Source organism: Sclerotinia sclerotiorum, genomic scaffold, assembly GCF_000146945.2.
Source record: "Sclerotinia sclerotiorum 1980 UF-70 scaffold_11 genomic scaffold, whole genome shotgun sequence".
NCBI classification, from domain to species: domain Eukaryota; kingdom Fungi; phylum Ascomycota; class Leotiomycetes; order Helotiales; family Sclerotiniaceae; genus Sclerotinia; species Sclerotinia sclerotiorum.
Window position 1 is genome coordinate 198,439 of NW_001820825.1, and position 25,388 is coordinate 223,826.

The 25,388-nt window shown below is 41.6% G+C and overlaps 14 protein-coding genes across 14 annotated transcripts; 5 read left to right on the forward strand and 9 right to left on the reverse strand.

Annotated features, from left to right (window-relative positions):
* Nucleotides 1-1,401: 1,401 nt before the first annotated feature.
* Nucleotides 1,402-1,858, reverse strand: SS1G_08194 (predicted protein; the record flags this gene model as incomplete). Its single annotated transcript, XM_001590404.1, has 3 exons — nt 1,402-1,407; nt 1,650-1,715; nt 1,781-1,858. 3 exons carry the CDS (start codon nt 1,856-1,858, stop codon nt 1,402-1,404), a joined length of 150 nt encoding a protein of 49 aa, XP_001590454.1.
* Nucleotides 1,859-2,466: 608 nt separating this feature from the next.
* Nucleotides 2,467-5,194, reverse strand: SS1G_08195 (hypothetical protein; the record flags this gene model as incomplete). The annotated part of the gene is made up of 3 exons (XM_001590405.1): nt 2,467-3,131; nt 3,184-4,873; nt 4,925-5,194. 3 exons carry the CDS (start codon nt 5,192-5,194, stop codon nt 2,467-2,469), a joined length of 2,625 nt encoding a protein of 874 aa, XP_001590455.1.
* Nucleotides 5,195-6,001: 807 nt separating this feature from the next.
* On the forward strand, nt 6,002-7,156 carry SS1G_08196 (hypothetical protein; the record flags this gene model as incomplete). The annotated part of the gene is made up of 1 exon (XM_001590406.1): nt 6,002-7,156. One exon carries the CDS (start codon nt 6,002-6,004, stop codon nt 7,154-7,156), a length of 1,155 nt encoding a protein of 384 aa, XP_001590456.1.
* Nucleotides 7,157-7,429: 273 nt separating this feature from the next.
* Nucleotides 7,430-8,084, reverse strand: SS1G_08197 (hypothetical protein; the record flags this gene model as incomplete). The annotated part of the gene is made up of 3 exons (XM_001590407.1): nt 7,430-7,446; nt 7,668-7,931; nt 8,045-8,084. 3 exons carry the CDS (start codon nt 8,082-8,084, stop codon nt 7,430-7,432), a joined length of 321 nt encoding a protein of 106 aa, XP_001590457.1.
* Nucleotides 8,085-8,617: 533 nt separating this feature from the next.
* On the reverse strand, nt 8,618-8,857 carry SS1G_08198 (predicted protein; the record flags this gene model as incomplete). Its single annotated transcript, XM_001590408.1, has 1 exon — nt 8,618-8,857. The coding sequence occupies one exon, from the start codon at nt 8,855-8,857 to the stop codon at nt 8,618-8,620; it is 240 nt and encodes a 79-aa protein (XP_001590458.1).
* Nucleotides 8,858-9,348: 491 nt separating this feature from the next.
* SS1G_08199 (predicted protein) lies at nt 9,349-9,459 on the forward strand (the record flags this gene model as incomplete). The annotated part of the gene is made up of 1 exon (XM_001590409.1): nt 9,349-9,459. One exon carries the CDS (start codon nt 9,349-9,351, stop codon nt 9,457-9,459), a length of 111 nt encoding a protein of 36 aa, XP_001590459.1.
* Nucleotides 9,460-9,844: 385 nt separating this feature from the next.
* On the forward strand, nt 9,845-9,988 carry SS1G_08200 (predicted protein; the record flags this gene model as incomplete). Its single annotated transcript, XM_001590410.1, has 1 exon — nt 9,845-9,988. The coding sequence occupies one exon, from the start codon at nt 9,845-9,847 to the stop codon at nt 9,986-9,988; it is 144 nt and encodes a 47-aa protein (XP_001590460.1).
* Nucleotides 9,989-10,786: 798 nt separating this feature from the next.
* On the reverse strand, nt 10,787-12,924 carry SS1G_08201 (hypothetical protein; the record flags this gene model as incomplete). Its single annotated transcript, XM_001590411.1, has 7 exons — nt 10,787-10,794; nt 11,071-11,392; nt 11,611-11,816; nt 11,888-12,372; nt 12,425-12,538; nt 12,598-12,668; nt 12,724-12,924. 7 exons carry the CDS (start codon nt 12,922-12,924, stop codon nt 10,787-10,789), a joined length of 1,407 nt encoding a protein of 468 aa, XP_001590461.1.
* A 462-nt stretch (nt 12,925-13,386) lies between these two features.
* SS1G_08202 (hypothetical protein) lies at nt 13,387-14,073 on the forward strand (the record flags this gene model as incomplete). Its single annotated transcript, XM_001590412.1, has 1 exon — nt 13,387-14,073. One exon carries the CDS (start codon nt 13,387-13,389, stop codon nt 14,071-14,073), a length of 687 nt encoding a protein of 228 aa, XP_001590462.1.
* Nucleotides 14,074-14,777: 704 nt separating this feature from the next.
* Nucleotides 14,778-16,079, forward strand: SS1G_08203 (predicted protein; the record flags this gene model as incomplete). The annotated part of the gene is made up of 3 exons (XM_001590413.1): nt 14,778-14,936; nt 15,458-15,600; nt 15,677-16,079. 3 exons carry the CDS (start codon nt 14,778-14,780, stop codon nt 16,077-16,079), a joined length of 705 nt encoding a protein of 234 aa, XP_001590463.1.
* Nucleotides 16,080-18,361: 2,282 nt separating this feature from the next.
* Nucleotides 18,362-18,944, reverse strand: SS1G_08204 (predicted protein; the record flags this gene model as incomplete). Its single annotated transcript, XM_001590414.1, has 3 exons — nt 18,362-18,661; nt 18,718-18,846; nt 18,900-18,944. 3 exons carry the CDS (start codon nt 18,942-18,944, stop codon nt 18,362-18,364), a joined length of 474 nt encoding a protein of 157 aa, XP_001590464.1.
* Nucleotides 18,945-21,473: 2,529 nt separating this feature from the next.
* On the reverse strand, nt 21,474-22,491 carry SS1G_08205 (predicted protein; the record flags this gene model as incomplete). Its single annotated transcript, XM_001590415.1, has 3 exons — nt 21,474-21,523; nt 21,590-21,894; nt 22,148-22,491. 3 exons carry the CDS (start codon nt 22,489-22,491, stop codon nt 21,474-21,476), a joined length of 699 nt encoding a protein of 232 aa, XP_001590465.1.
* A 641-nt stretch (nt 22,492-23,132) lies between these two features.
* SS1G_08206 (predicted protein) lies at nt 23,133-23,315 on the reverse strand (the record flags this gene model as incomplete). Its single annotated transcript, XM_001590416.1, has 1 exon — nt 23,133-23,315. One exon carries the CDS (start codon nt 23,313-23,315, stop codon nt 23,133-23,135), a length of 183 nt encoding a protein of 60 aa, XP_001590466.1.
* A 560-nt stretch (nt 23,316-23,875) lies between these two features.
* On the reverse strand, nt 23,876-25,297 carry SS1G_08207 (hypothetical protein; the record flags this gene model as incomplete). The annotated part of the gene is made up of 4 exons (XM_001590417.1): nt 23,876-24,303; nt 24,361-24,937; nt 24,991-25,171; nt 25,230-25,297. The coding sequence occupies 4 exons, from the start codon at nt 25,295-25,297 to the stop codon at nt 23,876-23,878; spliced, it is 1,254 nt and encodes a 417-aa protein (XP_001590467.1).
* Nucleotides 25,298-25,388: the final 91 nt, after the last annotated feature.

Sequence of the window (25,388 nt, forward strand, 5' to 3'; positions counted from 1 at the left end):
TCCCAGCTAGTCTCGCAAGAAATACTCTACACAGATACTTACTACTTACTACTTACTACTTACTACTTACTACTTACTACTTACTACTTACTACTTACTACTTACTACTTACTACTTACTACTTACTACTTACTACTTACTACTTACTACTTGGTACATTAATACCAATTATTGATTAAAAAAAACAGAACTTATCAAAGGTACCTACCTACCTACCTATCTAGCTTAGGTACTTATGTATATGTAGTCCCCACCCGAATGAGCTTACTTGGCTGGGCAATTTCGGACGTCCCGAAACACAAGCGATGCATTTGCGGTTCGAAATGTACAGTAAATTGATTGGTTCATTTGGACGTCCTACCTTTTGGGTACATACTGTAGCTGGGTATCTATATTGATTGGATGGACTGGGTATAGCTGTTTTTGATATTATAAACAGAAATGAGATTATTGATCTAGAAGTATCTACCTGACTGTACTGTATTGATGAGTAAAGTTCATTTATTACTTTGTTGCATATCGTTATATTTCGGTGCTTCCGATGTGGCGGTATTTTACAGCAGGGGTGAGGATACAAATATAAGTGAAGTGAAGTGTGAATGAATTAAATGTGTCACTGTGGCAAGTAAGAAAAGTCAGCTGTAACCCTTTTATTCTGTATTTTTGACTTTTATATACTTTGTAAGATTATCTCACATCTGATCGATATTTCTTTTGCAAATGATATATAGAATTGAGAATTAGGTAATCTCCGTTCCATAACATTGATACAACAAAAAATTCCTCATCCAATCTCTACTTACTCATTAATCCCAGCTCGCATCAATACTTCCAAATTCGTATTCTCTTTCCTCCTCTTTATACTCCGTAAAGTCAACACGGAATTTTGATCGTAATGTTTATCAAATGTTGCATATCTGAATGTTGCGTGGCGTTAATTAGTGTTGGCGTGCGGGTGCGGAGTCGGTAGGTTTATGTACATGTGTTCGCCACGATGATTTCTCCACTTTTGGTGGAGAGGGAGTATTAGAGGAGGAGGGTAAAAAGATGGGAAGGTGGAAGGATAATGTGAGGTTTGCGGAGTTTGCGAAGGAGGATGGGTGGATTGAGGGGGGAGGATTTATAGTGGGAAGATGAGAGGGTGTGGAGGTGGAAAGATTAGAGGGTGGTTTTGATGGTTAAGTGGGAATGGAGTGAGATGTTGTGGGTGGTGGTTTTATGAGGTGATGAGGAATTCGACTATTAGTGTCGTATGATTGGAACTATTTAGAATAAATTCATTAGAGATGATGCACTCACGCGGTGATAAAGTTATCATTGAAGTCGTCAAATGATACGGTCATCTAATGATATTTCAAGAACATGGATTTTATCCTCCTCCAAACCCAGCACATATCATCATCATATCTATCATCAAGTATCAATATCTCAAGACTACCGAGCGCAGTCGCATATACATATATCTCCATGATTATAGCGATCATAAGTATACCGATCTCTAGTTTAACAGTGCTGAGAAATCCTAGTTTGAGGAGCGTTGCTCGTTCTGAGTGAGGTGGAGGAAGATGAAGAGAGAGAGAAAATATACAGCATTATACTCTTATATATCATGGCCAAGGTTTACATAATTGTTCACCAAAGAGACTCACCACCGGTGTCTTGCTTTTCTCTAGATTTTCCATGATATCAACGAGAGGGTGCATTCTTAGATGACCCTTTAAATGAATGCTTTCCTGAAATTAGAGTTGGAGTTGGAATTGGAGTTGGAAACATAATTCACGATGGCAACAGCGACGTTTGCCCTGAATGCTCTGAATGCCCGATTGACGAAGGCAATCATGAGTACCCAGCTAGCCATCATCTGCATTTCTCTGCACTCCAAATCATGAAAATGGAATCGCAGCCATGAATATACATAGATTTTTGCTTATTGTATAATTGGATCTATACTTAACGTTTAGCTTAGCTTATAGATACAAATAGTAACTAGCGTAACCCAACTGCAGAATGATATGCAAAAATCAAAAGCGGATAAGTACCTAACAAACAGAGTATTAGATTTACCTCTCATTTATATAGTTAATTGCCTAGGTACTTAGGCTTCTCTTCTCCACATGCATCACTAAGCTAAGCTGGCTAGTTATTCCACCATACCATCCACCTATAACTACAGACACAGACACAGACACAGATACGTTCCCACTCCAGACTACCACAAACCAGTATTCTTCTTTCCTCTACCAATATCCATATACAAAGTAAGAGTAATGCTTCTCGCATATAATCATATCCACATGAGTGATGCCATTCCAGTCCAATCCATTCCATTCCATTGCAATCCAAACGCCATTCATGCACACTGACCGGATCCGCAGTATACCCTATATGCACTCTTTCGTCATGCCTCCCTACATTAGTCCACTTTGTTCTTTCCTCACTCTCAACTTCTGAAACTTATCAGCCCCTCTAAACCCCCTCGACTCTCGTCAAAAATTCCCTAACTCGATTTAAATCAACATCACTCTCACTTTCCACGGCCCTAGCTAACCCCTCAATAACACCATCAACCTTCGAAATGTCCACACCCGTACACAGACTTATAATTTTCTTATACTTTGCTATCCTGCCTGTATCTTTACTTTTCAACTCTTGCACACTTCTTTCCAACGAATCGTTATTAGCTTTGTATGCATTAATCCTCGCTTGAAGTATATGCACCGAAGGTAATTGTTGTAATAACAATTGTCTTTGAGCATGATCGTATTCAGCATTCGAGTTTCGAGTGGGAGTAGTATTGATATCAGCAGGAATAGGTGGAATTGCCAAGGATTTATCGGCATCACCAAGATGCATTTCGAGGTCTAGATCAGAGATTGGTTGGTTGAATTGTTGTTGAAGTTGAAGTAATTTTGTACTTTCTTCCTCTGCGGCGCGAGTAAGATTTGCAATTTTGAGGTCACGCTCTTCACGTTGTCTGTTGCGTTCTTGTTTCGCTTCCATAGCACGTCGTTCTTCACCTAGGCTGGCGGATGCTTCTCGGAGTTTGGCATGGATGGAATCGATTTGAGCTTGTTTGGCTTCTACTTCTCTTCCAAAATCTTCAAGAGTTGATTGAAGCGTTGCATTTATGGCTGAAAGTATATTAGAGTCAAATCGGAAATACAAGGACATTATATATCTTACAGTCAATTATTTCACCACTAGTCTCCCGTGTGGCTTTATTTCCTCTCTTATCAGGACTTGCGAGACCTAAACGATCGCCAGGATTCGTCAAACCGCCAATGAAATCTGATGGACGAAGCTTGGAATTGTTTTGAATTTCAGGATCTGCCCCAACTTCCATAAGTTGAGAGATGATGCTCTTGTTACCCACTCTAGCTGCAATGTTAAGAGCAGTGTCACCCGAATTATCCTGTGCATTTACCATTTCAGACATGAACCGACCAATATCCATGGCATGAGGATTGGAAGGTTCAGTATTCTGTGATTGACCATTAAATGAACGACCTTTCCTAACGACAAATTCGAGAAGTGATTCAAGATAATACTTGCTGGCAGGACTACGTCCTTTGACAGCCGATGTGACAGCTATGTGATGTAGAACCGTTCGGCCACGATTATCTTGAAAACCAATAGTGTTACCAAGTAGTTCAAGGAGGTCAGGGAAACTGCCCTGATCTAAATTATTAGCCACACAACATGCTCTCATCAATGCAGTCTCTCCCCTGAGATTAACTCGATATATGCTTGCGCCCGACTGAATGAGCTTTTGTAGAACGGGTAAACGGGCAAGAGTAGCGGCCCAATGAACAGCAGTATTGGCTGATTTATCTATAGGAATATCGAGCTCTACACCAGACATCGTACGAAAAGCCTCCTGGTCATTATGTTCGTTCGTGCCTAAGTACGAGTTCTCATTGTGAAAAAGTGATAACAGAGTCAAACCCTTTTTTCCATGATGCTGGTTTTCCGGTAGAGGTGGTAATGGCATTGGAGCTTCCTCCTCTTGGGAGAGATTTGGATCTTGACGATAGAAGAATGAATCATTAGGTTCCGTCGGAGATGGTTCTCGCATTGACATATTATAATACCCGCCATTCATAGACTGCTGACTATCATTCGGGGGCTCTGGAGATTCTCTTCGTCTCTTTCGTGGTGGCTCCTGAAAATCTCCGTCCTCCCTACCGGTATGTGAAAATTGAAACTGGGATTGAGTTGCATAAGCCGAATCTCCATTTGTTAATCCCTCATTAGATACGAAACTTTGCATGCTTTGTTGCGAGTTACCTGGGAATGCAGTCTCCTGACTATTGGGTTGTTGTTGTGTTGATTGCCTACTGAAAGTGGGAGGTCTTGCACTACCATTGCGATTCCTGGGAACAGGTGAATCAAATCGGGCTTTGCTAATAGCTGCAACTGCGAGCGAAGCTTGATTCGAGATATTCTTAAAAAATGTTCCGGATTGTCCATTATTACGGTTCTCGGCTCCTGAGTTATAAAGTCTCTTTCGTTGCGCGGCCATAGCTTGTTCCTTTGTTGGGGTATCAATTCCACCTTGTCCTGCAATACCTCCATCTTGACCCATATCATAGCTTAGTAGTGGTCGCAGAAGTTCTTCCACGCCATACTGTTTGCAAAATTCGACCCCTCGTTCAAATCTGATCCAGGTTCCTTGATATTTCCCATATCCACCTTGAACTTTCTCATGATCTCCAATCAAAATCTCCTTTTCAAGGACCTTTGTTCGCTTTCCCTTTTCGATCCCTGCTACCTTCAATATCTGAGTAGCATTGAGCCAACTATCTTTTCGTCGCCGCATAACCGCAATACGGTTAACCTCCATTTCATATACATCAACACCAGAATATACAGCCTATGACAGATTAGTAACAGCTTGGCGCTCAATGACCGAACGCAACCTTACCGAGTAAATCTGAGGTGCTATATCTCTACGATTCATGGTATTGGGTGACTCGTATTGACGAAAAGGTCCTCCTGGTTGCATCATCATACCACCAGATTGTGATCCTTGACTCATGCCGAGCGACATTTCGCGATGAAATCGAGTCGAGTCCTGACCACCTCCGTATGCGCTATTGCTTGTAGAATGTGTATTTGGTGGTAGTTGGTTCCGTTTCGATTCTGATATAGTCGCAAGAGGTTGAGGGTTCGGTGCAATTGTCGTCGCTGCCATAGATTAAGGAGAAGTATTCAATATCGACAGGTGTTGGGGTGTTGCGACGGTAGGTATTGGTCAAAAGCCAATCGCGTCGTCAAGGGCAGCAGAATCCTTAAATTAAAGAGCTATATCAATTCAATACTCACTGAGCGCATCCATCTGCGATGATACTCAGATCAATGGCGATAAGGGAACGCGCTGATATCCAGGCAGGGGTGAGGTCGACGTGTCTTTCGTGTCTCAAGCGCGAGGAAAGTAAAGTGGTTTTGGTTTTTGGTGTATCGATAATGTATGAAGTTAGTGTTGGTGTGGGGGTGGATTGATATGAGAAATTTAATTGGTTAATTGAAAGAAATTTGACGCGACAGTTCGCGAGCTAGAATGACTTTTGGTGGATATGTAGTATGTATGTACTTGTGTAATCTATAAAAATACAGTAAACAATAATTATATAAGCTTTTATATGTACAAAAAATACAATCACCTCGTCATCGTCGAAACACATTTACTTATTACTTGTACGATTCACCTGGGCATTGTTAAAAAACAAAATCTTCTACACTAACAATAGTAATTTGTGGTTCAATTTGAATGTGAATATGATATTCAGTCCTACAATACATTTCCCTCAATACGCGACTCGATGCCTGTATATGAAGGCTACAATAATATTTTCTTGAACAACTTCCTTCCACCAGAAGTTTTGTAGCTTCCTATCTCCATTATACCCATATTGAAGTAGAAATTGTACTTCTCATCACATCACTCTTTTCTTTCTACTCCATTTACATTTCTTGATCGCTGGCTGATCTACAAACTCCAATGCCGTCTGCACCTAAAGCTGCGTACGAGGTTTCTCAGGAAGTAAGACAATATCTCCCAACTTTTCGACAAAAATATCGAGCCTTACTGCGCGAAGCAACTTATCTTCCTGACTCCGCCGCTCGAACTTTCGTACATGATCAGATCGTCAATCGGTACAATCCTCCCAACCCCAAAAAACTCAATCCGAAATTTTGGGGCACCGATTTTTTTCGATCAAAAGTTGATTTGAATAAATTGGAATCAAGATCCAAAAAGACGACACAAAAATTACATTTATTGGAGCGTGTAAACCTTGAAGGAAGTTCCAAGGATCTGCAACATGTTTTACTGAGGACATATGGACGAGCTGGGGTAAGGAGGAGGGAATTACTTTCTCAATTGTTGAGACCTGGAGAGGAGGAGGTGCCGCAAGATGACACAGCATTGTCGCAGATCATTGATAACCAAATTGCAAAAAAACTGGACGCGACAAGAGATGTCGATATAGACAAGGCATTAGATGTATCCAAGAGGCAACGCCGTGAGCACAAAGAAATAGCATTATTTATCGCAAGTCAACAAGCAACCAGTCCGATGGAATCGATGCGGGGAAGAATAAAAAAAATCAAACCAGATATACCATTAACGAATGCATGGGGACGCAAACTTCCAGTGAAGCGCAAAGCGAACATGCTACGTACATGGTGGGCTAATCTTCTGGAACGAGTTCTGCCCCCATTACCTGAACATGAATGGAATAGGTTGAGAGATTTAGCAGAAGGAATACAACCCATTGAATATGCACCTCCAAGGCGAAAACCAGCGATTCTGCGCAATTTGGACACATCCGACGAGTCCATCGGAAGAGAAATGAATTCGCTATATAATGAACCAGCCAGACTGCATGCGAATTTTTGGGCCAAATCAACGGAGAAAGCACGCTCAGAGACTCCGGAAACCCCAGATGATGTAAAACATAATTCGACACGGGCGAGGCGAAGAATGTATCGCATGATTTGGAGTCTTTCATCGAAAATGGTGCAGGATGAAAGTACCAGAGAATACAAAATAACTTGGGGAGGACAACGTTCACCGGCTGCTGCAGGAGAAATCACCAAACCATCATTAAAAGATAATGAATTTTTCGAAATGCCAAAGGATGGGTTGGCCTAGGGTACCACGGACAGAAAAATTAGAAAGTCCGTTGAGCGTGAAGCAAAACAACTGGCAAGGTAGAGATTTCATCACTGTCCAAAATGTAGCATACTTTCCGTGCCAGGAGTAGCCTTATACCATAATTTTCATACAATTTAATGCTAGCTTGACTGACTCAAGTGATGCCGGCGAGAGCTCAGAGTCTCTGTGCTATGCGCCCGGGAAACTGTAAAGCTACCTCTTTTCCCCACAATCTACTCAGCCTTCTTAGCCAACTCCACCAATGCCTCATTATCTACCCTCATGATCTGCCAATCATCCATCGCCTTAGCCCCTACACTCGGCCCTTGATAAAACTTTATACTCGGCTCATTCCACTTCAAAACACTCCACTCTAACCTCCCGCCCTTCATGTCCACAACCTCTTTAGCAAGTATTGACAATAATTTCCCTCCATAACCCCTCCCCCGAAAACTTTCCCGTACATATAAATCCTCGACATATATCCCCGCCGAAGCACGCCACGTACTGTAATTGTAGAAATACAGCGCCATTCCTGCGGGTTCACTGTCATTGGAGGATTCTGTAGATGGAGGGAAGAGGAGAAGACAGCGCGCGGGTCGTGTTGGGGAAATAGAGTCTCCTGTTGAGGGAGTGGTGTTGGACGGAGACACGAGACCTGAAGGCGCGAAAGCGATGGTTTTGGCTAGAGACTCTGGGGTGGCTAGTACAGAGGCTGATTCATGCTCGTAGTCTGCTAGTTCGTGGATGAGTTTGAGGATTCCGGGGATATCTGCGTGAGAGATGGGTTAGTTTTTAGGTTTGGCAACATGAAATTGAGAGGGATAGAGGGTTGTTGGTTGTAGGCTGTAGGTTGTAGGTGTAAATAAAGGCGATTAGCTTTACCTTCCCGACATGCATAGCGTACTGTTACTTCTGATGCCATTTTTATATTGTTGTAAGATTATATATGTGATTATCTGGAAGAGAGAAGAGAAGATACTTGAACTGAATTGAATAGAACTGATTAAACTGAATTGATCCGAACGTCAAATGGCAAATTGATATATGTGAATGTGAAGGGCGTAATGCGGGGGAAGTGATAGGTGGGTGGGGTGTGACTCCATTCTGCCAGGCGGTGGAAATTTGTTAGGTGGACGGGCACGTGGTGAGGTAGGACAAGATGGTTTGCTGCATGTCTGAAAAATGAGGGAAGTTGTAGTATGAAAAGACCTACCGAGGTATCTATCTATCTATAGGTAAGGTTTCATTCACTTTGGTGGAGGTACGATCAGATGAGATTACCGATTTGCCGCAAAAGCTTTTCAGAAGACACATCGATATCCTCCAGTGAGCGAATCGAGGATGAAGGCTGGCTGGCCTTATTCCATAAAGGCTTTGGAAGTGTCAGGCACATTGTAATCTTACAATCTGAAGTTGATGGAAAGGCTTTTATGGTTGGTTGTATGGGATCGATATCTAGTTGCTGCTACTCTGTACTACTTGTTCAGCGCAGGAACGACTCAGCCCTAGACCAGCTCTCCCATAATCTTGACGTCCCGATTCATTACTAAATATTCTCTCATCTGCTCCAATGCCGTTACACAAAGTCCTCAAAGAACTAGCTGTTGTGAAGAGAGTGTTCATGATCACTCCTTTTTGATTCGCTAAATTATTTATATTCCTTAGTACCGCAGTACCGCCAAGATATTGATGCATCGCTTCCCCTTTACCAAGACCACTATACAGTACTCACAGCCATCGGTAAAACAAAGAGAAACTCAGGTGCTGCTGGGTTTCACGGGCTCGCAAGAAGTGATAATAAATCTTTGAGGCTTCTGAAGGTTTATTAGATTGAGGAAATAGTGCAAGACCTAAATCAATATCTTATCAACTTCCGGCCCAAAATGCAATAGTTGGCGAGTAAGTGCATACAAACTGATATTCCACAAGTTCAATGGTTGATATATGACAGGGGTTTGTGCTCAAACTAATGATTTGGTGTATATGGAACTAAGTTAATAAAATGTGTCTCTCTCGCGGCTACTGAATACAGATATGCTTGATATGGATGCGATAAATGTCACATCTTTCAGTACGGAAGTTACAATCACCTGTTAACCTCGGGGAAAATAAGCCGCTGCTTAAAGGTCTTGCCAAACGGTGAGCACAGAAACGCCCTAGTATTGATGTAGCGGCGGTTATCAAAGATGGTATGGTGGTTGTGGAGAGTAGTTGCAGAAGAACGGGCCGTTGATTTTGTGGAAGGAAAGGGGAAGGGCAATAATATATTGTTACATGGTAAGAAATCTGGTTTCTAAAAAACCTTTGGACCTGTTCTTGTAACACCTAATGATAACCGAGTATACAACCGCCTGGTGTGGAAAGTAATATGTAGCAGGCATGAAAAAGATTTATCATGAATACAAGGACTCACAACATACCCAGGTAGTTGCAGCCGACTTTGCCGAGAAACTTATAATCTCACTTACTAATAACCACATCGGCACTGGTCCTGATATAGTAGAATCAAAGCTACAATGATGGATGGTGAAAGCTCGACGATGGGAACTATTCTTCTACTCGACGAAGCAGAGGTATTCTCGAAGAGTATACCGCTTTTATCTTTCAGCGCAACAGTCTGGCCGCGAATTTTTCCGGTTTTCCATGGCCTAATTTCCCATAACCAATGACTACTCCCCGAACATGAGACGTGCAGGATTTCTTAAGTACCCGAAACATCATCAAGGAATAGCATTTCTCACCACCAACCGTGTCGGAATCTTCGATGAAGCATTTGCAAGTCAAATTTACATCTCCATCTGGCACTCGGATCTCGACGATGCATAACAAACCAGGATTTGGAAAACGGTGATTAGACCAACACAGCTATAAAGTAATGAGAACCAGAATCGATAGATGGGGTCTTCACGGTATTCATCACGATACTTTTTAGCGGCCTATTCCTAAAGCAATCTCTTAGCCATTCTGTTTTGGGATTTCTTGTTTCATTCCAGCACCTTTCGAGAACTAGTCCAAGAGTCCAATTGACCGGCAGATGGTGTAGCTTTGCTGTCGCGTTCAAGTGTACTCGGAAAAAAGGAAGTGGATCATCATCAGTCCACTTCCACTAATTGGCAGTCAAATTATCATATCTGAAAAAACTTTGAAGTTCTAGATGATCTCAATACCGTACCACCATCCTCATTAGGAAATAGGTTGATTCATCTAAAGTGGGGAACCAACAAATATCAACTAATAGGATGAGCATGGATTCCTGGCTTCAACGACTAGGTATGTATGATCCTGGTTAGAGGAGCGGGCCGTACCGTCCTGTCGGTACGTACTATAGCCCTTTGTGTTATTTACTGGGTATATAATACGTTATAGATATACTACACATATGAATGTGGAGACGTTTTGAGATTATCGCAAATTAGTACGAATTTTCAAGAGGGGCGATTTGTTGCGAATGTATCATTTGATATGCTACCTTGTGTTGTATTTTTGGTACTACCAGCCGGCATATTGTTGTTGGTTGGGCAAATGGTTGGGCTTTCAATATTTTCCATCAATAGATCGGGGGAAGGGAACAGACTTACGAACAGCAATTTTTGTGGTCTCATTTTTTTGTTGGCCTCTGCATTTTCACAAAACTGGAATCTAGAAATCAGCGTCAGAGATAACATCTCTTAAAATGTGCTGTAAGTGAAATATCCACTCTAATACTTGTTAAATTAATGAAGTCAATCTATTGTTTGACTTGATGATAACAAGCGTATTAGATACTACAGATTGTAATCACTTTACTCTAACAAATTGACCCTCAAACTCCCATATCGGGCCTACATAGACTTTTCGACCATAGAAAAGCCAAAAGACCATACTGAAGATAACTGCCCCTCCAAAAATCAAACAGTTCCAATTCATACCCGCCGCATCCACCGTTGAAAAGGCGGGCCAGAACGAAAAAAAGAGCGCGATAACAGTGTATATCATGGCAACAATAGTGATGGGTACACCCAATTTCCTAAGTCTAAAAGGGCCCCAAGGCATCTCGGAAGCTGGTGTTTTTAATCTCTTTACCAGCATCACACTTGCGGCTAAGAGGAAAGATGACTGGTAGGCGGCCAAAACAACGGAGTAGAATGCCTCGAATGCGGTGTATGAGCCGACACTTACGAGTGCAAGGAGGACATTGACGATAAGTGTTCCTATGATAGCGTTGATAGGTAAACGGGTTTTCGGATCGACCTAAATGGTACTCATTAGTTCCTGAAAAGGTTTTACGATGTTGTGGTTGGTACCTTGACAAGAAAACTAGAAAATGGCAGTCCATTCTCTCTTGAAAAAGCCCATAAAGTCCGTGAAGCTGTGGCCAAAACACTGCTGACGGAAAAGACGTTCACTCCAGTGATTACAATAATCTTGTGAAGTTAGAATGGGTTCTTCAGTCATGAGTGGAGACATACCAATGCATTAGCTCCCTTTTTTGATCCTAATGCCGTTTGAAAGATTTCCATGAATGGGAATCCGGTGGACGATTGGGTAGCAGCGACGATATCTTGGACACTGAACAATACTGCAATCATCATGGAAAATCCTAGCATGCCATTGAACAAGGTTGAGAACCAGATACTGAAAGGTATGACCTTAGAAGCCTGGTTGATTTCTTCGGCTGCACGCGAGTTGTTAATCCAAGTTTTGAACTAGTTTTAATAGGCTCTTCAACGAAGAAGGAACTCTTACCAATGTGATCCGCGCCGTCATTTCCTACAAACGAACTGACCGATGTAATCCACCCAACAAAGAACGATAGACCCATACTATTCCAACCCCCCAGATTCTGGAAAGTTGTGAAAACCTTTTCAGCAGATGAATGTGGCGACAAATAGACTAGCGGAATTAGAACACCAATGAAGCCCAGAATATACACAATCAGCATCATAGCTTCAATACGCGGCAAAAGACCGCCAAGATAAGTATTGATGAAAGCCCCAAAGAGAGCGATGGCATAAAAGAGCAGAGTCGCTTGCCACAATTTGGGGTCATAATCTGGGTAATTGAGAATGAGGAGACCTTGGATCAAAGAAGCAACCGTATAGCATGTTTCTGCAACAAAAGCCTGCCAGCAAATAACGGTAAGCCATCCAGCCAAGTAGCTAAGAAATTTCTTGCACCAAGGAGGAGACAAGATTGCAACCCAGTTAAAAGGTCCACCAGCCAAAGGAATCCTATCTCTGATAAGTACAATACATCTGAATTGGGTCAATATCTCCAACTCACATTGATGACATCTCAGCCATAACTAAAGCTTGAAGCATGGATCCAGCCCATGCTGCTAAGTATCCGTAGATTAATCCAGCAGGACCGCCATTCTGTAGACCAAATTGAAGGGTGCTTTATATGGTAAGTTATTATTTGCTTCTAGGTGAAGAAGAATATAGCGGAAGTCTTACAACAGAATGACTTCCCATGTTAACATCAAACCGCATGTTAAGCCCACTGAAGATAATGATTTAAATCGTCGCTAGAGAATCAGTTAGCGAAGATGTCGAGTAATTTCGCTGTCTATTCAATCGTACCTTGAGCTGTTGCTTTTTCCCAAACACAGCAAGTGTGGCCTCATCTTGAACTTGCCTAGCATAATCTTTCTCGGATATTTTCTCTCGTTCTGTTACGTTCGTATTGCCATTCTCCTGATCCAAATCAGCGCCGGTAGTAGTGGTGACTTGTACTTCTTGAAGCACACCAAGCTTAACATCGCCAATCTCAGAGGAAGACATATTGCGTTATACGGCCGCAGGACAAAAATGAAGAAAGGGAAAGTGAATCGAGGGTAAAGCAACGGGGGAGCTGTCATTCAATAGCGAAGGTTTATTTTTTACGCCACTTCCTTTCCCTACCATGCTCATGTAGAATTAAACCAGAGCCTGCATACTTGATCCACTGCCGAACCACCAGAAGGGCGGCTTGCATTACACTCTGAAAACACTACTTGGCCAAATTTAGTCACCCCTGCTCTAGACCTGCGGGGAAGCGGAGGTTAATTTGCAACATCAACAGGGGATGCATTAACTTATCAGTACCGTAACCAAGAACGGAATATGGAGCTCAGAATTTCGGATGTATTTAGCCATAACTTTACGTAGCTACCTTGTTAGAAGTGTTAGAAGTCAGGTCCATGTTATCTTTCAGAGAATAAAGCAATTTCAACTCACCTCAAACATCCAGCACAAATCAGCAAAATGGCACCTATCAATCCAGCAGCGGATTTTTATGACAATCTAGGAATTAGATACGAGAAGAGTTTTGGACACGATGAAGGGCTCATAGCGTTCGTTACCGACAGTTTAAAACTTCTCCCTACAAGCCCCGATGCGAGGGTCCTAGATATCGGTAGCGGAACCGGGATTCCAACATCAAGTCTCGTTGTTCAAAGTGGTCGCAAATTACACGGCATTGATTTCTCTCCCGTCATGATCAAACTGAGCACACGACAAGTTCCCGGTGGAACTTTCGAACTAACTAATATGCTCGAATTTTCCCCTGAGTCTTCTTTCCAAGGGGCTTTTGCCATATTCTCCTTATTCCATTTCTCTCGTGAGGAAATGGATATAGCTGCTGGAAAGATGTCACAATGGATTGCTTTAGGAGGCTATCTGTTTATCGGGACCATGGTAGCAGAGGATTTTCCGACTGAGCCGCATATGTTTGACGAGGATGGGGAGTGCGCAAGAGGCATCGAGCACACATTCATGGGGAAACGAATTGGTAACCTTCTGTATACCAGAGAGGGCTGGGTCAACTTATTACGAAAGGTCGGGTTTGAGGTGGTGAAGACAGAGATGGTACCATTCCAAGCACCTCCGGAGGCGGAATGTGATATTGAGCCACATTATTACATCACAGCGCGCAAAACCTTAGCTCAATAACTCCAACAATGAGTGCAACTTCAAGCTCTACCGGTGGCTTGGATCGATGGAACTTGCCATTATGAGGAAAGATCTAGATTGTCAGGGATATATGCCACGAATTTACTTCCGCAACTTTCAAGATTGATCCATGCCGCATTAATTTACTCGCATTAATTTACAACGGGAGTGCGTATCCGAAGCCAAAAGCAGTCTACCCGGGTACAAAATGAGTTCGAGTCTCATTCAAAATTAGTCAAAATTCAAGATGTCTAGATCTGTTCCGTGCTTGAAACTATAAGTGTGGTAATAAATACCAACTTTTGTTACTTTATTTACAGAATAATAACTCAAGTTGAATCCCGAGCCGCGATCTTCATTTCCGTGAATCCGGCAAAGAGTGTGAAGTGAGGCACAGCACATCCGAATACACTAGACTCCTTGCAACCCAACTTCTCATGTCATTACCGACAGTGTTCTTCGGTAGTGATTGTTATAGACATACTTGAATGATGATCCTCCCCGATCATTGGAAATGGATTTTATTCTCACTACATGGGAGCGATGATGTTTTCGAGCAGAGAAGGCAAACCATATCTTGAAATCTAATCCTAAAGTCTTACTGCCCTTGATTTCAGCGTTGTATTTATTCCATAAATGATTTGTACCTTTCACTCATCAACAAGTCAACCTCAGAATTGAAGATAATCAATCATCACGAAAAGATGGCTGCAGTGACGGCAGATAATCATGGCCCTCTTCTAAACGTCGCCATGTGGATTGTGCTGGTACCAATGGTAATTGCAACATTAACAAAAGTTTACATCAAATACGACACGCTTCGGAAAATCCAGCTCGATGATTATTTCGGGCTCATTGCCATGGTATGTTCATTGAATTCTTACCTAGTCTCCGACGGATGTCCTTTTCGTATTCCAGGCTCACCATTTTCCCGCCATAATAGTTGTCATCAGTAGCTCAATGCGTGTGCACATCAGAACAAATTACCTATGGACTAGGACAAAATCAGGACACTATCCTTCCAAATGAGCTGAATAGCTTCTACATTGTAGGATAGCCCCCACGATTTCAAACATCGACAGAGACTGACAACTCGCAGGCTCAATATGTTGGTAATATCATATATATTCTTGCAATCTTCACGACCAAACTCTCAACTCTCTATTTTTTTATTTGTCTCACGAGAGAGGACAGTGCTAAACGACGGCTGATATATAGAAGCATCATTTGCGTCGGAATGTGGATTTTAACCAGTGTGATTGTGGTTGCTCTGCAATGCCAATTTCCATATCCTTGGCTTTTCCGGAAGGGGCAATGTATTGACATTGTAAGGATACCTTCAGTTCTCTTATAGCACGCTCTAACCTCAGCTTTTGTCTTCCAGAGAGTTTTTTGGACAATTAATGCGGCAATGGATGCCTTAACCCAAGTATTTATCTGCCTGCTTCCGATATATATTCTTAGTGCTTTGAAACTGGAGAGATCTAAGAAGCAGCTTACAATACTCTTGTTCTCGCCCAATCTTTTGTAAGGCCTGCTGTTCTTTCTCATCCCCTTGTCTCAATTCCCTTAAACACATAGCTAATTCGAACCTCAATAAAAGGGCTTTACCTCTTCTCGCTCTCCGCTTGGTCTATCTTTATGAGACCATACATTCAACCAACTATACTTGGGATACATTTAATCTAGCATTGGTGACAAATCTACACACTTCCCTCGCCATTATACTATCCTGCATTCCATTCTCCAAATCCATTGTCGACAGTCTCACTTTTTCACCACTCATCATCACGGACAGTACAAGAGACACTATCTCAAATCGACTGAACAATTCGGAAAGAGGAAACAACTCCAACACTGGCGGTGGCTCATCCCACTTCTTAAGCTGCGCTGCAGCTAGGACCAGTACAATTGCAAATGTTGCTGGAGGTGAAGCACGAGAATTGAATATGTATTTCAAATTTTCCGAGAGTCAAGAACGAATGATCTCAGGAGAACGAGCCTGACGATGAGGAAAGAGGAGTAGCAATCGAAAATAAATACGATAAATAGCCTCTATCTCATTGGGTATCTCAATGCCATAGTATATGGTTCAGAGCCTTATAATGCAACACTGCAGCGAGAGGCTCTCAAGCCGAGCATTACTTGTATCGATAAATATTGACAGTCTCTCGCAATGTCAGTATTTGCTGTATTGATGGCATTACTCGCTTCACTCGATGTGCTCCCGACAACCTTCAACTGGCACTGACCAGACACGGACATCTTACGATAGATAAAGCTACCATGCTCTCAACCCAGAGCTTCACCCTCTTCCCCAATAAAAAGGGTCGCGGCTCAAAAATCGAAAAAGTTCCCATACTCCACTAACCCGCCCCGTTTACGAGCTACACCAAAAATTTGAGAAAAAGGAACACGATAACACAAGGCAAACTATTACCAGAAATCCACATGAGCATGAGATCCAAGAAATACCTTTACTGGGTTCTCTGGGGGGCAGTCTACTGCCCCCGGATTTTGAACGCGACGTACGAATTTTCGGGATCAATATCATGGTTTCTTCAAAGGAGTGTCACCTCCTTCCGCAAAACATAAATGTTTCGGAACTGGCTTTATGACTCGCTTGATAACGAAGTTGTTGATGGCTTCAACTATGTTGTGTGTACTGCGGGTGTTGGCTCAGAAGAGCGCGCCGACTAGCACGAGCATGTTTTGGGCATGGGCTGGGACTTGACACGGGGAGAATGGAGGTTGTGCCAGCAAAATGAATGACCACGGCTGACAAGCCGGGTAGAGGAGCTTCATCGTGAATTGCTACCCCTGAGTGACCTTGCAAAGTCCACCTTGTCAATCCCGTATGTATTCAAGCGTACTCAATAAGGAATAGTGTTGATTTTACCCGTCTCGACGTGAGAAAACGGTATAATCCATAGGCGGATGATCAACCACCAAATTTAAGAGCTAAGAAAGATACTGTGTTCGGAATTGAATGAAGCCATCTGAATAACATGAACAAAACTGATGCTAATAAGGATGTCGATGGCCAGATTAAATCATAAATCATATCGAGTAAAGAGTGGTCCTTGATTTGGCGGTGAATAATTTGCCAGATTTCTGCCCTTTTTGCTCTAGTCAGGTTACCTTACCTACAAACGTTGCGTGCTTAGATTTCTTGACAACCTCGAAATATCTTTACATCAATTCAAAGTTTCATTCTCAATGACTTTACATCTTTTTACAACTGTGGCTACCCATTCAGAAATATTTCAAAAGATGTTTTGCTGTCATTTATTTTGAAAATAAGATATGATCCATCCACCAACGGATCATAGTACTATCCAAGGGAAACAGTATTAATCGTATCCATATGCCAATAATTTGTCTCTTCTTCTTGAAGACAGAGGCAAATATTTCTTTCTTCGCCACTGAGTCAGTCTGTTCTCGCATCCTTTCAACGCAAGTGATGTTGTCCTCAACTAGATTTTCAATTCTATTCTCTTAATGACAGGCTCTTCTCTATTTCATCCCATCAATCTCACCATCTCTTTTACGGAAACCATAGCATCGATTGCTTTTTTAATCACATATTTTGCTGTACTTTAGATATCTCCATTCTAGGGCTGAAGAAAACGTCTTAATTCCTTTCGCGAAGCACTCCGAACAAAATATTGCGGTCTCAGCCCCTGAAGCAAGATCAATCCTCGTTGGACGTCATTCTTGTTAGTACATTTATCTTCAATCTAGTGGAGGAAATCTTATTATCTTCGTATAAAAGGTGTCGGCAGGTCTGGCGGGCTTGTGGGCATGCAATATTTTTGAAGGCTTCTGTGAGATATCCTCAACAGAAAATAACTTTGACTTTGGATTCAAATACTTACATGCGTCTTTCTCTTGAAAGTCTTTCCAATTTCCATATGGATAACTCCAATAGTTTGGTTGAGTTCTTACTTGGATTTCCGATATGAAATTATACGTATGCTCCTCGGACAATAAGACAGGTCTATGTCGGGTCTTTTACATTTTGGTTTATCTCTGTTGTCCTGGAAGGGGTCGATAATCGTTACCCTTATGAAATTGGCCGAAGAATGTTCTTCGATCAATCGAAGTTTCGTCAGATCACGTCATCAATCATGTTTTTATTCCAGAATAATCCTGTCCAGTGAATCATTTTGACAAAACGCATAGAATGGTTCCGTTGCGGTTTCAGTTTTTACTTTATTATCTTACATGAATATATACAGCTCGCTAGAATTGCTGTTCTTATTCTGGGTAGCCACGGCTCGTCTATCTACAACAAATCCGTAACTCTATCCCTTAAGGCATTTCCACTTTTGATGAACAATGCGAAAATGTGTCCTATTCCGACAAGAAAAATCAAAGATCTGCTTGCTGCGATTCCTTGATTATCATTATTGATATAGACGAAGTTGTAAACCGCGCGACTAATCAAGTATCCTCCGCTAAGGGTATTGAGTGTGGAATTGGAAAGCCCTGCAACATTTCCTGCAACAACTGCCGCAGCAAAAAATCCTATGTTTTCGAAACCATTAGCTCCGGCGGCATGAGCTCGACGAACACGGTTCTTTTTCTGAGGAAATGTTAGTTTCTCTTGTTGAGAGAGAGTTATGGAGTAGGGCAGCGTACCGCTTTGTCAATGCTTTGATCAGACTCGAGACTTTTTGGGAAATCTCTAGGAGAACGATTATCGAAGGATTTAGTCGCGGATACGGCGTACACATGACAGGCCTGGGCAAAAATCCATGCTACGGGGATCTGAATGGATGTGAGAATTCAGCATTAATCAGGGCGTGAATTGTTATTCTTACAGCGTAGAGGGAAAAGTTGCCAGCGGTATCAAAAAGGCCAGACATTTTTGTGAATATCCAGTTGATGGTCTTGTTTGTAAATATGGAGTAGAGCTAGAATGTGTTGTTGAGGGAGATTGTCAACGACCTATATATAGTTCTAACTCGGCGACCATTACGGAGCTATTACGGTAGAACCTCGTTGTACCGCGTTGCCAAATTTGGCTGATCTATAAGTCAATACCGGTCGATGAGAGTTGGAATTTTGAGAAATGATACATGACCCTCTTTTCAACAATTTTTGTTGTTGGGATTGTGGAATTTCACTCGGTGTTTGAAATACCGTATATGTGTACAAAAATGGTATAATCTCGGAAACGGGAAAACGCTCGGTATATGCGGGGCTCGGGTATAGTGCTGTCCGTTGTAACGAGGTTCTAGGTATTATAGATTATCTCTAAATAACTTTCGTGTTTTAGATTGTATTGTTGATTTTGGCTGGTAGAATATCAGATATTACTCTAGTGGGCATTGGGTCAGTATCAAGTCATTCTATTAATCTTAACAAAATTACTATAATAATTGTTAGATTATCTCTTATTCAATTCTTTACTAAGAATATATCTCAAAGCAATTCTCTATATATATATGTAAAGATTTAACTCCCAATCATTAATACTTATTCTAATATCGAGTTCAATACCAGGAATATTACTAATGATGTGTAGTCGCTAAATACTAGCTTCTCGGGAAAGGGGGCGGACCAGGTGGACTGTAACGATACTGCACTGGAGGCAGCGGCTGCCTAAGGTTTCGCCTGGTTGGTAGTTATGGGTTAAGGCTTTATCACTGGTATTCACTTGGAAGTGAATTCGTTACTAGATCAAATAGACTGTAGGTAGACTAATTGATAACTAAGTTGAGCACGAAGCTCCTATACTATGAAACTACTCTCACTATATACTTCTGAATGCTATTGGATAGCCTGGATAGACTGGTCTATCCAGTCTATCCATCACGTGATCCTTCTATTTGCCTCAGGACACTAATCCTAATGGTGAATCGTGACATGGACCTTCGTAATCGTATTCTTACTACCGGAGTCGATTGTGTAAGGCAGAGATGAGATCCGGCTTCGGACATTGAGCTGAGTAATTATCTCCAGATATTCGGATTTTGATGCGGCGGACGAGTATCTATTTTATTCCTTTTCTACTTGACATTTTTGATATAATTAATTGCAAGTTGTTTTTACACATCTAAAGGAGAGTTGTAGAGAAGCCGAAAGCGGGCTGATGTTGATGAGGTTTATATATATATATATATTATATTGTAAAGTTTTTGTACTACTTATAAATAATTCTGTAATAAAACTAAAAGAGTATTAAAAAGTGTTAAAAGGAATGACCTCACACAGGGAATAGTGGGAAGCTGATAGGGCAGAACTGAGGTAATATTGGTCTAGTAGGTTAATCTCTCTTCTAAGTTCTACGGAAGTGCGAAGCTCTCTTACAGAGAGCTTCTCAATCTAGTCCTAATAGGACTAGTGCCCTATGCACGTGCTACGCAGGAACCATTCACTTTAACAAAAAGCTAGATTAAATAATTTAATATAAAAATTTTAAATTTTATTTTATTTTTTTGATTATATGATTTTGTTAAAAGGAATAGAAGTTACCGGTACTAATCACGTGTCGTGATTAGTAATACGGTTACCTAAACAGGCTAGATTAGATGAACCATAAGCAGGCATATTGGTCCCCTCCGAGGATACCAAGTGGAGATCTTAATATGCCTACAGACGTAGTAATATAGTCAATATAGAGGCCTCTTCCACCCAATCTTTTAATAGATTTGATAAATGTGTATTCAAAAATTTATATATTATATAATATAGTTATTTTATTTAAGAAAGGAAAAATACTCAAAGAAACCTTGTAACTCGTTGTGACGGAAAAGTCGTAAACGGAGTCAATTCAATCACTTAGAATCTAAAACTAAAGAACTAAGAAGATTCTAAGTAAGAAGGTCTTTATATACAGGGCTAGTGCACGTGAGCCACTAGTGGGTAACAACCGTCACGTAACACTCGTCATGTAATAAATATCATTACTCGATTCTAAAATCTAATTAACTCACTTGAATCTGTCGTGCTAGAGATTCATGTTATCCTGGCCCAAATAATTTAACTTTCTAGTGAATTTAAATTCGATTACTTAATCCAGGACATCTAATCCGTTCTGCCATCCGGGTCAGATATAAACATTTCGTTATAATATAGTCGTCAATTAATAAAGTTAATCTTACAAAAGCGGTCCAATATTCATATGATTGAATTTGAGCTGAAAGTTCACCAGTTAAAGAGCCTGCATCTCTCGAGATTTTGTGGTGTGTGCCACTCCTGCATTGTTTCCTTGTATTATGAATGTAATTATTTCTAGTCATAAAGTTTCTCATTTCAATAACAGATTCATGACCTTGCAAGTGCAATGGATCTGGTAAAGTAGCGTGAGACAGCAGGACCAGTGGCTATATTTCTACCTCAGTTACAGTCATAAACAGTCAAGACTGGGATAATCTTACAACAAACTTGTATCAACGAGCTCGAGCTTTTGTGAAATCCGACCATTTATATCCACAACAACCTAGTCGGAAACAAGAATTAGTACACACAGGAAAAACCATCAGCATGGAAACTAATTAATACTTACAAGTTGCCTTCTCACATACGATCGGTTCCATAATAGTCGGTGCTTTGCACTGTGGACATAGTTTCGTGCCGGCAAACTCTAGGATTTTCACTCCATTCTCGCAGGCTTTACACCGCATGATCTTTCCAGCTCTAGCTAATGGAACTTGATGTCGAAAGCAGCTCGCGGATTTACAAACATCGCATATAACCCTGAAGTCATTAAATCCGTGTTTGTGAAGTTGGCCAGCGTCGCAGGCGGCATTCAAGCACCATCGAAAGTTTGGTAGATGACAGATCTCAAGCATACGGAGGTAGTTTTTATATCTGTTTCATAATTAGCTCTCGTATGACTGCGGATGTTCAAACGGTTTATACTTCTCCACGATCTTTGGCGCCAACTTGTTTTTTGCATGTGGAGAAAGGACAGGGTATTTTGTTCCATGGATTACTCTCCATGCTCTTGGTGATTGCTTGCCTCAAACATCTCGTACAGATATGCGTCGTATGGTTGCAATTATTTGCAGCAAGCGACTGCGGAAAAGTTTCCGAGGGCAAAACTTTCCAACAAATTTCGCACTCTAGATTTTTACCCTCGCTCATCCCTAAAAGCTTTCCATCTGCATCTTCCTTTTGTGGTCCTGCTTTAATAGCGGCTCTTGTAATGGGCATATTATGGTGAAGAAGTTGACTTACTGCTCCTTGTTCATCTTTTGGGAGGGTTTGTTCTATCTGTGCTAGCTTTTGCAGGAGACTAGTTAGTGATTTGCGTCTTTTGAAGGTGCTTTTTTGACAGAAAAAGGAGAGTATGTGTTTTATCAGAGGGATTTTGTATTCTCCGAGAGGAAGGGCGAAGATGGTTTGAGGAAGTGCGGGCTCGTCGGCTTTGATTGGTGACTTTGTTACTCGAGCTCTGCGACCCATTTTGCCTTTTGCTGCTTATTCTTGAGGTGTTTGTAATTGAGATGTGCAGATTGCTCTGTAGAAGCCTTTTATCTCGAGTCGGAGACCTTATGTTTTGTTTAGACGAGTCTGTCGAGGACTCGCCGACTTTCTATAACCTCCTACTTCGTTCCACCTCAGATTGTTTCATCACCTAGCGAGGACCAAACGACGCAAAATCATGTCTCTAACAATCAGAAGCAATGGTTCTAACATATTCTCTTGTGCTCATATTCAGTAGGGTATAATCCAGCACGCTCACTTACTCACCAAATCATAAATAGTACAAAATCCATACTCACAACCACATCTTACAAATTTGACAATGACCTGTGATCTCTGGCACCAGTAAATAGGGGATCCTTCCATATGACTCGTTGCTATAATAAATCACTCTCCAGAACTCTCTTATACATGCCACGACATCAGGAACGGCATGGCATAATGCGACGAACTTGTATAAAAGAGGGCCGAAGGGGTTAATATATAGCTAGCAAACTTCTCAAGTTCCACCACCCTTCACCTGCAACGTATAATTCCAATTTATCCTTCATCTGGTCCTTTTCTTCAACCACTCCCACTCCTCCCCTGCTGCCCGACGGCGATGTGATATATACTCCTATTTAGGTTCGATTCCTAACACCAACTTCCTGGTGAAATGGGTCAACAGGGTTATCTATATTACTCATTATTATACTCATAGATTCTCTTCCACCCTCCCTATCCAAATATCCTCCACCCTCCTCCCATTTTCCCCTTCCCACACCAGCTCTCCATTTCTCTCTTCCAAATTCCAAATTACTCATTCCTTACAAATTCTCATTCCTCACAAATCCCCCCTCCCTCTGCCCAATTCTCACCCAACCCACAAACCACCCCCAAGAAACTATACATCCCATTCACTCTGCCCCAAACTCCAACCACATATACATAGCTATTAGAAACTCTAGATTTCTAGATTATAAATTCATAGTTTAGTAGATTATTTTGTGGTTGGGATTATTATTGGGTTAGGATGAGAGGGATGAGAGAAGAGAAATAAACAATCGTGAAGTCATTTGGTAAGTTGAGAGGTGAGGTGAGAAGAGGCGAGTTAATTTACTTATGATATCTGGAGTGAACGATACATACTATCAGTCATTTCTATAAAGAGTAAACTACTCGAGTACTAACAATAAATATATGAAAGGGTATTATATACTTACACTATAATTCGATCAGAGCATTTATATAACATCACCATCACATCGCATCATAAGATCCAACATAATCCAAAATATATTCAATTTTATTCCTGTCAACATGATATTACATACAAACGCATTCAAACTTAGCCATTAATATCAACATCCTAACACTTCTTAATTTACAATTGTTCATTAACGAACAAACCTGCCATTCCCTGTCCAGTACCAATACACATACTAGTCAACAAAATCTTCTTCTTCTGTCTCCTACACTCACTCAATCCAGTGACAATCTGTCTAGCACCAGTTGCACCTAATGGATGACCAAGTGCGATAGCACCACCTCTAACGTTCATTTTCTCATGAGGAATCTTGAGGGCATCTTTGCAGTATACAGCCATAGAAGCAAATGCTTCGTTGACTTCGATGATGTCGCAATCGTCAATTGTGATGTTATATTTGCTGAGGAGCTTTGGGATGGCGATAGTTGGGCCAACACCCATGATTCTTGGAGCGAGACCTGCTACGGTGGCTCCAACGAACTTGGCGAGGATTGGCTGACCAAGTTCAATGGCGCGGGAACGCTTCATGAGGAGAACGGCAGCGGCTATAGGATGACGTTAGTATATATGCTTGTCAAGGGATTGCGGACCATGTTACGTACCACCATCGGTGACCTGGCTAGAATTTCCACCAGTTGATTTATCACCAAACTGCGGGAAAGCTGGTCTGATCTTGTTCAAACTTTCGAAAGTAGTTCCATATCTTGGACCTTCATCTCTAGTCAAAGTAACCTTCTTGACTTCTCCAGTCTTTGGATCCTTAACTTCTGTAACAATTGGCACAATCTCATCATCGAACCATCCGGCTTTCTGAGCAAGCTCAGCACGGTTGAAACTTTCCGCCGCATATCTATCTTGTTGTTCACGAGAAATATTGAAGTCCTTTCCTACATTCTCTGATGTTTGTCCCATGGGTTGCATACAATCTGCAGCTTCTTGGCACTTAAGAACCTCAGGGTGGAAAGAACCTTCGAGTTTATCCCCTCCAACGGACATCATTTCTGCACCCATAGCAATACCAATGTCAATGGAGCCCTCGGCAATTTGATTGGCGATATCTTGGGTAGCTTTGAGACCGGAGGAGCAGAATCGGTTTACAATGGAGGCGGCGGTGGTGTTTGGGAATCCTGCTGCTAAGACAGCGGCGCGGACTTTGTAGGCAGCATGGCCATCGCTTACCTATTGAATACCATTGTTAGCTTTTGCCTTGCACGAGAGGAATACTTGCTTACATTTCCACAGCAGACATCTTCCACGAGAGCTGGGTCGAGGTTGGACTTCTCCCGGACTTTCTGGAGAAGAGAGTACACAAGGTAATCGAGCTGTGTGTCCTTAAATCCTCCCTTGTAAGCCTTTGCTAATGGTGTGCGAACTGCAAGTGTGATAACAATATCATCGGCATTTTTAGAGGTACTTTTGACACATTTGTAAGTATATATTTGGTGATGAAGGGGCTGGAATGTTTACTTACATTGCAGACAATCCTGATGCACCAGGAGACAAATGCTTAACAATTGAGCTGATTCTTTCGACGGCCATTTTGAATATATGATATGAAGTGTTCTTTTAATGTTTGTATAGATGAAGAAGGAGGAATTGAAGCGGTATTGAAGCTGTTTTTGAAGGAATC